Consider the following 12,262-nt stretch of genomic DNA (forward strand, 5'->3'; position numbering starts at 1 on the left):
GCAGTCAGAGCAGCCCCAAATGGATTGTTATATAAGCCCCCCCCCGTGTTTTCGAGAGCAGTGGAGAGATGGAGTACTAGTACGAGGAGGAGGGGGCGCCGCTGCCGCCGCCGCTGCCTCCCTTCTTTCTCTCTGGCTCCGATTGTGGCTGCTGTCGCTCAGGTTGATTGGGAGTGGACGGCGGAGAGGCCTGGCGCAGGCCCAGGCCCGAGGAAAGCTGCTTAGCCCTGCCTCGGTTGCCATGGCGACGAGCAGGAGGCAGCCGCGGCGGCGGCGGCGGCAGCAGCGAGGCTGTCAGTAAGCGAGGGAGCGAGGGAACTCGGGCGCAGGCAGCCGCGGGGGGCTGCAGGAGGGGAAGGCAGCCTCCTCCTCCTCCTCCTCCGCCGCCGCCGCCGCCGCCGCCATGGCGGCGCACTGCGATTGCGGGGAGCCCACCACCGCGGTCGGCGAGCCGCCGCAGCCCTCCGGCAAGCTCAACCGGACTGCCTTCAAACTGTTTAAGCGGAGGAAATCCGGCGGCGCCATGCCAAGCATCTTCGGTGTGCGAGGCGGCAAAGGCAAAAGCGGCGAAGGCGGCGGCGGCGGCGGCGGGCAGGCGGGCATGGTGAGGAGTAAGACGCACGACGGGCTGGCCGAGGCGGTGCTGGAGAGCGGCAAGAAGGAGGAACCGGGCGGCGGCGGCGGCGGCGGCGGCGGCGGAAGGGACGAGCAGCGCGGCGACGGGGCCAAGGAGTCTTCGTCCTCCTCTACCTCCTCCTCCTCCGCCGCGGCGGCGGCGGCTGTGGCGGTGGGCAAGTCGCACAGCTTCTTGTCGCTCTTGCGCAAAAACGGCGGCAAAGGCGAGCGGCCGAAAGGGCGCGGAGGGCTCAAGGGGCTATTCAGCAGCATGCGGTGGCCCCGCAGGGAGAGCAAGCCCGGCGGCGGCGGCGGCGCCCGGGAAGACGAGGCCGGCGAGAGCTCCGAGAACAGCCAGCCCAGCCCCAGCCTCCTCATGCCGGGCTCCTTGACTGCCAGCCTGGAGTGCATCAAAGAGGAGGCCCCGCGGCCGCTGGCCGAAGCCCCCCCGAGCTCGCCAGACTTGGCCGGTGGGGACAAGCCGCTGCCCGCCCAGACCACCGAGGCGACGGCTGCCGCTCAAGAGGAGGAGCCGCAGGCCCCCCTGCACAGCCCCCCGGGAGAGGAGCCGCCCGGGATCCAGGCCAAGGAGAGGCACCCCCCGCCGCCGCCAGAGAGCGAGGGCCAAGAGACCAAGGAGGACTCGGCTGCTCTAACAGGTGACACCCCCGTCGGGCCTTCCCCCCCTGTTGAACCCGAGTGTGAAGGCAGCCGAGAGAAGGCGGCAGCCCCTGACCCTTCCTCTCTTGATCCACCCTCTGAGCCGTCCATTGACCGTATTTGTTTGATGTTTGCTGACGTGACTTCACTGAAAAGCTTTGACTCTCTTACAGGCTGTGGGGACATTATTGCTGACCAGGAGGATGACGCCCGCAGTGGTGGAGGTGGCAGTGACAAGAGCGCCGCTGGGGTCGGCAAGCCAGGGGCCTCCAAAAAGCCTCCTAGCGTGGTGGCTTACCAAGGCGGAGGAGAGGAGATGGCCAGCCCCGAGCAGGTGGGGGACACCTGCGCCTCGGAGTTCTGGGATACCTTGTCCCAATCGGAGGAGAAGTCTCAGGAGACCCCAGCAGGGACAGAATCGCTTGAGGCCTCCAAAGATGGCAGAAAGGTTCAGGATGGGTCAGCAAGTGAGAAGCACATTGGTGTCAACCAGGTTCCAGCTCACCACAAAGATCAGAAGAGCAGGGAAAAGGAGCAACAAGAGGCTGTCCCCAGCAGTGACGAGGGCTATTGGGACTCTACCACACCCGGACCTGAGGAAGACAATGCTAACAGTATCCAGAAAGAGGTAATTCCCAGGGACAGCTACAGTGGGGATGCTCTGTATGATCTTTACACTGATCCAGATGAGAACACAGCTGCGGTGACTTCTGCAGACGTCACCTCTGTGAGTTGCTGCAAGCCACTGTCTCCAGTAACCAGCACATGCCCAGTCAAAACCCATACAACTTCACTCAAGGATTCCAAGATACCCATCAGTATCAAGCATTTTACATCGCCACATGGCAGTCACGGTCCGGATGCCAGTAATAGCCATCATACTGCACATCACCAGCCCACCAAAAGTGAGATCCCTAGAACAAAAATCCCAGTTTCTAAAGTGCTCGTGCACCGGGCCAGTTACCGGAGCTTAGCAGGGACAACAGGTAAAACAGCCACATATCATGAAAGTGCCAAAAAATAGGAGGCAAAGGTGGGCATGTGAGTCTTTGCAGTTTGGCATCGTTCAATGAAGACACCTACACGTGCCCCTTCTATGAATCCACGAGACATGTGCTTCTAAATATATATATATATATATATATGTATAGATTCGTTTGGAGCACTTTTTAACATTTGTATCTCTTCTTTTCTGGAGCACTAGATACTCGGGTGGCCACTTTTCCATGCCTTTTGTGGAAGCAGGATTAGGAATATAGTTAATAATGCAAAACTTGTGCCATGAACTCTTCAAAGAGGACACAGCTATGGGGAGAGAAAACCAAGGAGTTTTCCTATATATATAGCATTGACTTTTTATTTTTGTTCTTCTGGCCTACACTGAGAAATGATGTGTGTTCTAGTGTGCAAAAAATGTCAAGCAAAAATAATAATGGCAAAATCAGTACAAGCTCTGGTGTTCAGCTGAGGTATAGAGAGCATTGTCAATCAACAGCAGATTCAACACACTTGTAAAAGATAACTGTTTAGCAAGAGGTGGGTTTCTGTAATAAGAATTATTTTTTGCCTGTCTGTCTGTTTACTTTGTAAGTGGGTAATGAAGACATCTAGCAAACTCAGATACTTACATCCATATTTTTTTTCCAGTGCATAAAATAATCAGATTCAGGGAATCGTTTTTTTCAAAATGCCAGTAAAGAGACAGCTACAATATTTATATGATAAATTATTGTTCATGTATAGATAGATACATATGTTATTTAGTGGTATGTTTTTTTAAGAAAATATATTAAAATGTCTTTCTGTATTTACTAGAGTTAAAGCAAAATTAGTTTTTATAGTTAGATAATTTTACAATTGTAGATTTATGGGCCTTCCTAAAGAACCATAAATTAAAGCAAAAATTTATATGGGTTCTTAACAGCCTTCCCCCCCCCACCCCCCAAACAGGTCTGTTGTGTTGCTCTTATGCTAGTGATGCATGTGTAATACTGGAGCTAAGGTTCTACTGGTGTCACTGCAAACCCCTGTTCTCAGGAGTTTCTAAAAACAGAACCTCAGCTTGGACCTTGTAGAGCTGCAAACTCCCCCACTGACCCCGGCTGACTGATAATCCTTTTTTTATAAAGAATTTAAAAGAAAATAGCTTTGGATATTTAAAAAAGATCAGATCCCCCCACCCCCAAAGATTTAGACATCGAGATTATCTTACTGTCGTAAAAGAAATTCGGCAAACAATTAGTCCATGAAATGGTTCAATCACTTTGGATACAACAGACATGGTTGAAGGCCACCGAATAGTGGTCAAAGAAGCATGATCATATTATGTGCCTAAAGATCTGTTTTCAAGATAGACTGAAACAGCCTGTTAGAACAACAATGTTGTTGTTTAAATGGAAAATAAACCTTAAACCCTCATAATACCACTAAGCAAAGGAGCTGTTTCAGTGCATCTGGAAAATAGAGCATATTTTAAAACATGCTTTAAAAACAATATATATTCTGTGAATCAAAATATATTTCATCCAAGTTAAAATTTTATTTTATCCTTTTTGAGTTTCTGTAAGTAAATGTAAGTATGGGGGGAATATACAAGGAAATAAGAGCATAAAGGCTGTCTGTAACTGAAGAAAAGCTCAGAAATACGACTGCAATCTTGCTACATTGCTTAAATCCCATTGGTTTAAATGGCATTTAAGCAGCTTCTGTACAGAATTGCAGCCAAAATAAAGAACAAGAATGTTTACTTACAAGGCCCAAGATCCAAAGAGCTGCTTTTGGCACACCCAAGGGCTTGGGCATGCCCAGTGTGATTTTCATTTTTTATTTCTTTGAGAAGCTCCCCCTCCTCATACCATATCAAAGCTGCTTTTTAAAATCTCCCTCAGTTTCAAAAGTAGTTTGCTGTGTGGCAGTTGGTGGGGGGCTGCTGTTCACGAAACTTTATTCCCCAAATCCCCTGGACATAGGTTTTGCCATCCTCCATCTGGCACCTGGAGATCTCCCGCTGTTACCACTGATCTCCAGGGGCCATTATCAATTCCCCTGGAGGTAATGACTGCTTTGGAGGCTGAACTCTGTGGCATTATACCATGCTGAAGACCCTCCTGTCCGCAAACCTCACCCTGCCCAGGCTCCACCAAAGTCTACGGGTATTTCCCACCCCAGAGCTGGCAACCCTGCCTGGACATGTGGAATAATGTGATAATGTAAACCACTTTTCAGATTCTAATCGAGATTTCTGCTCACAGATTGTAAAGAATTGTGAGATTAGTTATGGGATCCTTAGTGGACTCAAGTGCCAACAGCACCCCTCTCCCTTTGTCCTTCATGGCAAATTGCTTTCGAAAGGGGAGATTTTCAAAAGAAGTTTATAATATGGCATGGGGTCAGTTAAAAATAAAGTTCACTGAGTTAACGCAAGCCTTTCTCATTGATCAGCTCTTTGGATCACTGTCAATGATATCACTGGCTTGCAGCTATGTAGATGCTAAGATCCTCAAGCCACTTAACCCTGGAGAATATTGGGAATGCCATTGTTAAACATGCAAAAAAGGTTGAGATTGGTCATGTCTTCCAATGTCCCAGAGGTGGGAGCCAGGGTTGAGTTTTAGCCTTTCAGTCCATATCCTATGTTGCTTTTTGTTACAGCCTGATAGCCAAATTCTAAATTTGCTAAGTTGATGATAAATTATATTGAAATCATTGAATCTCCTGAGTAAAATATATGCTTAGAATCAGAGCTCCAGCGTACTTAAAGGTGATTTATTTTGTATACTTTCTCAGAGTGTATTTGTGGGTGGCTGCAAGTGCATCCATTCACACGCAGCCATGTACATATGCATGTATATTCCTGTGGACACACATACTGTACATGCCCACACTTCCGCGTATGCTAATGGGCACATACACTTCCATGCACAGACTAATAGGCCAAGGGTACCTACAGCAAATCTTGTGAGATCATGTTGACTGTTATTTATGTTTGCCTGAGAAACAAATTCACAGTGACCTGATATTACTTAATGTCTTTGGTGAAGAAGATTTGGGGGTGGGGGTGGGGTGGAGGTAGTGATTGGCTCACCCTTGTGTATTCCCACTGAAGGATGTTAGACCACACCAGATTAAATAGTTGCCGCCTTGTAGCTGTTGTATTTTGGAAAGAGAGAATATAGAGAACCCTGAATTCTATTTCTGGTCATGTAACAATCAGCTGTTCTCTGCTTTCCATCAGTGATGCTCATGCCCCTCCTTTTGCATGCTGTTTATGCAAAACTATCAACATTTTGCTTGTCTTGTTTTGATGGAGCACTTGTGTAAAGAAGCGATGCAGGGAACCTGAAAGTCGATCTGGAGAGAGGATGTTGTGATGTGCAGGAGGAATTGCTTACAGGTCAAAAAAAGCTATCTGTGCGCTATCAGGAGGAGTAAGAAACAACGTTATCGTTTTGACTGTCTTCATTTCTCTTGGAAATCTTCACCATGATGCAAGCCTGTATGTATTAACACTAGAGTTATCCATAAGTAATTGTCCCTTACCTAAGACACACCATTAAAATATTTTGTCTTTCTTTCATTTTCTTGCTCTTTCATTTCCCATCCTGTTGTTGCATCTCTCCCCCCTCCCCCCAGAAACAGTCAGAAGTGTTGTATGCACCATCGTATAGGGGAAGCATTAATTCTTGTCAGTAGCTACTGTGGTTGTTGGCCACATCTGCAGCCCCTGTGGTGCACAGGAAAGTGTCTGTATGATCAAAATTGCTTGTGTGACTTTGCTGGTAAAGGTATGTTAGCACAATGTATACAACTAACTAGCAATAATATATTGTTAAGAAAGCAACATTTGCATTGGACATTGTCTCTCACATGATGCTTTGATAATAAACCAATAATAATGGTTTTGTGACTATATCAGCTGTGGTGGAAACTTCCCTGGTTTATTCCACTGGAAGTGCATTAATGACAATAAAGGAAAAAAATAACACAAAAGTGCTGTTCCTTTAACACATACACTTGCGTAAATGAAAGGGCTGGCATCTGGCTAGTAGGTCTGAAACTTTGAAATGTGAAGAAAAGTGAAGGAAGGAGGAAGAAATAAGGGCTTCCATAATTTGCAACTATCAGTTGGTGCGTGGTTGGAGCTCATTTGACTATTAGTGCTGTCTGTAAGTTGATGACAATCATTTTTTCTTGAAAAGGAGGAGGAGGAGGAGATAATAAGTGTGCTTTTTATCACAGTAACACAGAGGACTTGATTCACAAGTAAGGGTATGCAAGGCTATATAGACAGACACATGAGTCTGCATTTTGAATACAAGAGTTTTTACACACGTCTGTTTCTACCACAGACTTGTAAACTCACTGAGCTAATTGTCAGAGTTTCAGGTGATTTCAGGCTACAGAAATATGTGAACTTCATTCTCACATCATGTTTTGTCTGCATAGAAGCAGTGGAGAGCTTCTTCCACAACTGCAACACAACAGCATGTGAAGGCAACCACATTACTCAGAGTCCTTGGTGACATGAGAGTTGAATGTGTATACACTGACTATATGCGATGCTTCCTATGTGCATCTTAGTGTTTCAAAGTATGCCCATATTTTACCATGCCCTATCATCCCACTTATGGTTAAACCACATGCCGCAATGAACCAATGCCATAAGAACTGTCCATGAATTATTCACAAAATATACTTTCTTCTTAAGTGGCTAATGATTTTTGAACATTCCAATTCTGCAGATTTATGACCTTGAAACTAATTTCTTTGTCAGGAGGCATTTATTTTTTTAATAAGAGGAATATATTTGTATTTCAGACCTTAAAACAGTGCCCAGATAACAACTGAAAGGGATGTTCGGCAGGATGGGTGTATCTCATTTTCTTCTATAACCTGTAGAGCACTCTAATAAGTTAGTGAGGGTGGAAATGGCAGAGTGCTAGAATTAACGCAACAAAATGCAAGGGGATTACTGATGGTATTCTAAAGAAATGTGTGCTTTAATCATAGAGATTCTTGTATTTCTACAGCCTTGATAGGCAGAAACGATCTTCCAGGTTCCAAAGATGCTTTATTATTTGATAACAATGTCATTATTTTTCTTATTCAAGCTTTATTTGTGTCAAATTGTGCTCGGGATGATTACTTGTACTGTTGTTACCTTGCACCTAACATGTAAACTGTGTGTCGGATCATCTCCTTGGCATTTTATACTCCTTGCACTTCTAGGTCATCTGGTAAAATTTTCTATGTTTTTAGACTATATTGTGTAACATTTGATAATTCCAGTATTTTTCCTTGTGCATGTTTTTTAATGAAATATGTTTTCCTTTTAATAACACAAGCTGCTGTCTTTGTGATCTTACTCTGTTCCCATAGATGTAAAGTTCCTTGTTCCCATAGGTGCATCTAAGACAAAGCATTCTCATCTCAGTGAACAGCCCACAATCCACTTATTCTGAAGCAATTCAATTGACTTCAGTAGCCTGGAATAAATGGTTTGTGGACTGTAGCCATTAACAGTCACAGAAATAAAGCACATGAAGTAGATTTAAGACAGACCCTTTTCTTTGTAAAGCAAACACATGATCACAGTTGCTGAAGAACTGATTGTCCTGTAAACATCCCAGCCACAGCAGTCCTAGGTTAGCTATGCAGCATCACAAGCATTCTGTTTATGTAGATTTCTCCTATGAAAATTTCTTCTCTAGTTAATTTTTAATCGCCTCTGCTGTATTATTTATCTAGACTAAAATGTTATTGCAGACAAGTCTTCAAAATGTCTGATTTGGAGGGCAATTTCAACAGAGCGTTCCTATTTTAGAGAAGCCAAATCACCAGGCTTTGCTTAGTGAAGCAAAACAAGTTAGTTGGTCTGGAAATTTATGGGATTTCCCAAGCTCAAAAGAATTCATTGTTGGATCCTGAGCCTCACTGGGATGTTTGTGACCCTGCTATAACAACATGTTTTCTGAAAAGATCTCTTTTTTTCTTTAAAGAATGTCGGGGGTGGGTGATCCTAAAGTGGGTGTTAGAAAGTAAACTTTTCATAGTAGAAATGCAGGTTTTGTAAAGAAATTGTTGGAATAGGCAAAAGGACATGTATTCTTCTATGGTGGTGGAGCAATCCCAGAGAAGAATACATGTACACTGGTTGACCTTCTGTCTGCCGTATCTCCTGTCCAGCCCGCATCCATGTATCCCACTTGTCTGAGATGTCTGCCGTATCTCCTGTCCAGCCGCATCCATGTATCCCACTTGTCTGAGATTGTCACTTGTTGGTAACTGGAAGTTTTAGGTGTGCAGTGCCATGCAGGTACTTTGCAAGTCTTTTGACTGCATTCCATTCCCTTTTGCGTGGTGATTCCATCTTCTGGCATAACATGCCCACAGTTGCCGTGATGTCAGAATGCATCAATGTGCTTACGTATAGCAATTTTCCCAATTGAAATAGAGTTACTAGTGCACTAAGGAAATGTTATTGTATTTCCTTCAGGTGAGGAAAAATACACTGATAGTAACTGAAATCATGTGGAGTGCAGCTGCAGTGTGCTCTTCAGCTATTTCTTAGGCCGAAATCACTACGGTTGCCAAACGAGCCTGGAGAGAGCTGTCCTGTAACTTTAATAGTGGCTTAATGTGTAGGAAAGGACAGCTGAAGCTTTTCATGGCACGGAGGCAAATAACATCACTTTTTAAATTGCATACCATTAAGCCTCTGTTAAAGGGACATGACATGTTTTCCCTCCAGATAGCTGGCAGCCCTAGAAACCACCCATTTGCCCATGTACGTATACTGGCACTACTACTGTTCTGATCAGCAGAAGAAAATGGCACTAATTTTTACCAAGTGCTGGATACAAGCACAAGCTTGGGATGGTAGTCAAACCATGGAGCTCTCCCTACAATAATTATGTTGAAATGTTTTGGGAGGCCTTCTGGTCTCCCAGGGAAGTTAATCCGAGAGCCTATTCAAATACAACATTGCTTATGTATACACCGTATATATTTCAAACCCATTCCTCATATAGGCATTGCCAGAAGAGCTTGTCAAGAGTGCATCTTTGGTGGTTTCCACACAGGGACAAGGTTATGTGGTTTTTCTATTGCTGGTGTGGCTACTAATGCTACACAGCTGCAACGGAGCTTCCATTCAGCAGGTTTCCCTACAGTTTCCATTCTCTAAGTTCTCTCAGTGTGTGGGAGGGTTTATATTTAGTACCGTAATTGAATATTAGTATATTGATATAATGTTATAACAATACTTGCAACATATCCTCTGAATTCTCAGGTTTCATTACAAAAACTAATTCTCTAACCTGTTTCATTGAGGAGATATGCCTTTCCCTTTAAATTTCAACAATGGAAGGGGCAATATACTTTTTAAAAATAAATGAAAGCTGGGAATTCAGGGAACCTGTTACATGTGCCTTTATAGCATTGTATCGATATGAAATTCAACTGAAGATTTTCAAAAATAAAGGCCCCTAGTAGCAGGAGAAGGAAATGGACATCATGGGACAGTGTCAGGGGAAATGGCTGCCATGCAGGTGAGAAAGTCTGATCTTTCCTACCTGCACAGCAGCTTTCCCAGATGTACTTCACAGCAGGGCAGGTTTTAGATAGGAGAAAAACTGGGGAGTTACACCAATGTACCACAATGCTATGGAGAAGCAGGAAATGTATGGAAATGGTCCTTGTCAAACCTAAGCTCGTTATATAATGTGTGGAACTGCTCTCTGTGTGAGCTCTGATGAACGTTGTAGGGCCATGTGAAAATGGTCCACACTATCATTTCATTCATATGCATCGGTAAACTAAGAATAGTGAAAAACTCATGTGGGAGTCCCAATGAATATGTCATTCAGTTTCCTTATTGGTGCCAATACTTCTGATAAAACAACAGGATAGAAACGACAAGACAACAACAATGATGTCAGTCTGCTTTTTACATCTGATGGCTTGGTGTGCCCATGAAGAACGCCATCCTTTTGAATGGTGCAGTGGGGGGGGAATCCTATAAGGATGCAGGAGACTGTAACCTTATTGTCAAAACGCGAGTGGTTACGCACATACGTAGGGCTCTCCCTTGGAAATTCCACCCAACCTTCAGCATTCCCCTACCGTGAACCATGACTCTGACTGGATATAATATCCTGCTTAGAGTGGAGCTGAATGTGTAGAACAGTGTTTTCCAGCCTATAGGCTGGGACCCAAAAGTGGACTGCAAAGCCTCTGAAAGTGGGTCATAGGCCAGCTCTTCCTAAGGGCTGCCCTTGCCCTTCCCATTGTTCTCTTTTGTATCTTAGAAACCAAGATCTGACCCTGGAAACAGTATCTTCCATTTTTTCTTCACTGCATGTACATGTTGATCAAGTAAAATGTGTCCTGAGGCCACTAGACTGAGTGACAATCTTAGGGGGTGGGATTAGAGAGAGTAAACAGGAAGGGGGTGGTGGTCAAAGGCTGGAATGTAACCTCCATAGGCAAAGGTGGTGTATGTCAGAATGCCACTTGCTTGTGGCTCGTAGTGAGGGCAGCTGCGCTCCTTGTGTGATGTTTGTTGGTTTCTCAAAAATATCTGACTGGTCACTGGAGAAAATGGACTGCTGAACTAGATGGGCCAGCCCTGGATGGGTCACCATATCAAGTAAACTAGAATTTGTGGGTCACCATACCAAAAAGGTTGGGAACTGCTGGTATAGAAGACCAAGCACTGCTTGGTTACACTCCATCAATGTAGTCTGTCCCCCCATACACACATAGGCAGTATTTGCCATCACCACTTAGTGCTGTCTTCATGCAAAGCTCCTCTGTGCCCTGATAGCACACACATTTGTCTTGTAATTGCAATCGACACCTTTTCCTTCCAGTGCCAGCGTATTTTTAACTCGTCTTCCTATCACTACCACTGTGTATCTTCTCATTGCCTGCAGTGCATGCACCCTCCTCCTCTGCCAGCAGTTATTAAATTTGGCTGATCCTCCATCCCGTTTGTCTGCTGCCAGCGATGCTTTCTCCATATCCCTCCTCCTATCACCCAAACAGCAGTGAATTGTCCAGGAACAACCTCTTCCTCCGCATGCCAAAAAAATGTGATATTTCCCAAAACCAGTGCTGCAAGCTGTATGTGCGTGTCACACCTCGGGAATGTGTGTTGCATGAACATCATGAACCATTCAACGTTATGAGCACCCTACTCCTTCAGGCTAACTCATCTTTGGAAATCCTCTCTCCTGTACCACTACGTCCTAAATTTATTGACCTTCAGCTAATAGTGTGTGGTTCATTTTTTAAAAAAATTGCAGTTTATTCATGAATGTTATTTGAAAGCAGGGGTCATTTCGTAGAAAAAGAGCTGCAGGCGCTCATTAGCATAACTTATTAGCGTATGCCACCCCCCCTGACATCACCGGAAGTGTGCACCAGCCCCTCTGACAGGCAGAAGCACCTGGGATCCATTCTTTCCCCCCTCTCCCTTCCCTTCGCCTCCAAGTTGGGCGAAGGAAAAGGGGAGGGGGCATCCACAGCCAGCCTGGGTGAATTATAGAATCATAGACTCATATGTGGGAAGGGACCTCCAGGGTCATCTAGTCCAACCCCCTGCACAATGCAGGAAATTCACCAATACCCCCCACACACACCCCAGTGACCCCTGTTCCATGCCCAGAATATGATAAAAAAAAAAAAACCTCCAGGATCACTAGGGGCCAAACTGGCCTGGAGAAAAATTGCTTCCTGGCCCCAAAGTGGCAATCAGCATTTCCCTGGGCGTGTAAGAAAGGGCCACAAGAACTAAGCACTGATGCAACTCTTCCTGCTCTACCTCTCGTGATTTGCCTAAGTTCACACAATCAGCATTATGATCCTTTTAAAGTTGAAAGCATGATATAAATGCAAAGGACTATTTGTAAGATTATCTGTAAGACACAAGACCAGGACACATCTCACTTCTGGCAATCACTTGGAGAGACCCTATCACTCAGCT

The 12,262-nt window shown here is 45.1% G+C and overlaps 1 protein-coding gene across 1 annotated transcript; it reads left to right on the forward strand.

Annotated features, from left to right (window-relative positions):
- The first annotated feature begins 403 nt into the window (after positions 1-403).
- On the forward strand, positions 404-2,299 carry AMER2 (APC membrane recruitment protein 2). Its single transcript, XM_015419363.1, has 2 exons — positions 404-1,274; positions 1,449-2,299. The coding sequence occupies exons 1-2, from the start codon at positions 404-406 to the stop codon at positions 2,297-2,299; spliced, it is 1,722 nt and encodes a 573-aa protein (XP_015274849.1).
- The last annotated feature ends 9,963 nt before the right edge of the window (positions 2,300-12,262 follow it).

Source organism: Gekko japonicus, unplaced genomic scaffold (genome assembly GCF_001447785.1).
Source record: "Gekko japonicus isolate JY-2015 unplaced genomic scaffold, Gekko_japonicus_V1.1 scaffold371, whole genome shotgun sequence".
In the NCBI taxonomy this organism is placed as follows: domain Eukaryota; kingdom Metazoa; phylum Chordata; class Lepidosauria; order Squamata; family Gekkonidae; genus Gekko; species Gekko japonicus.

Coding starts and splice junctions, on each gene's coding strand:
- AMER2 (XM_015419363.1), top strand. CDS start 404: ATGGCGGCGCACTGCGATTGCGGGGAGCCCACCACCGCGGTCGGCGAG. Junction 1,275..1,448: donor GGACTCGGCTGCTCTAACAG/GTGACACCCCCG, acceptor ACTCTCTTACAG/GCTGTGGGGACATTATTGCT.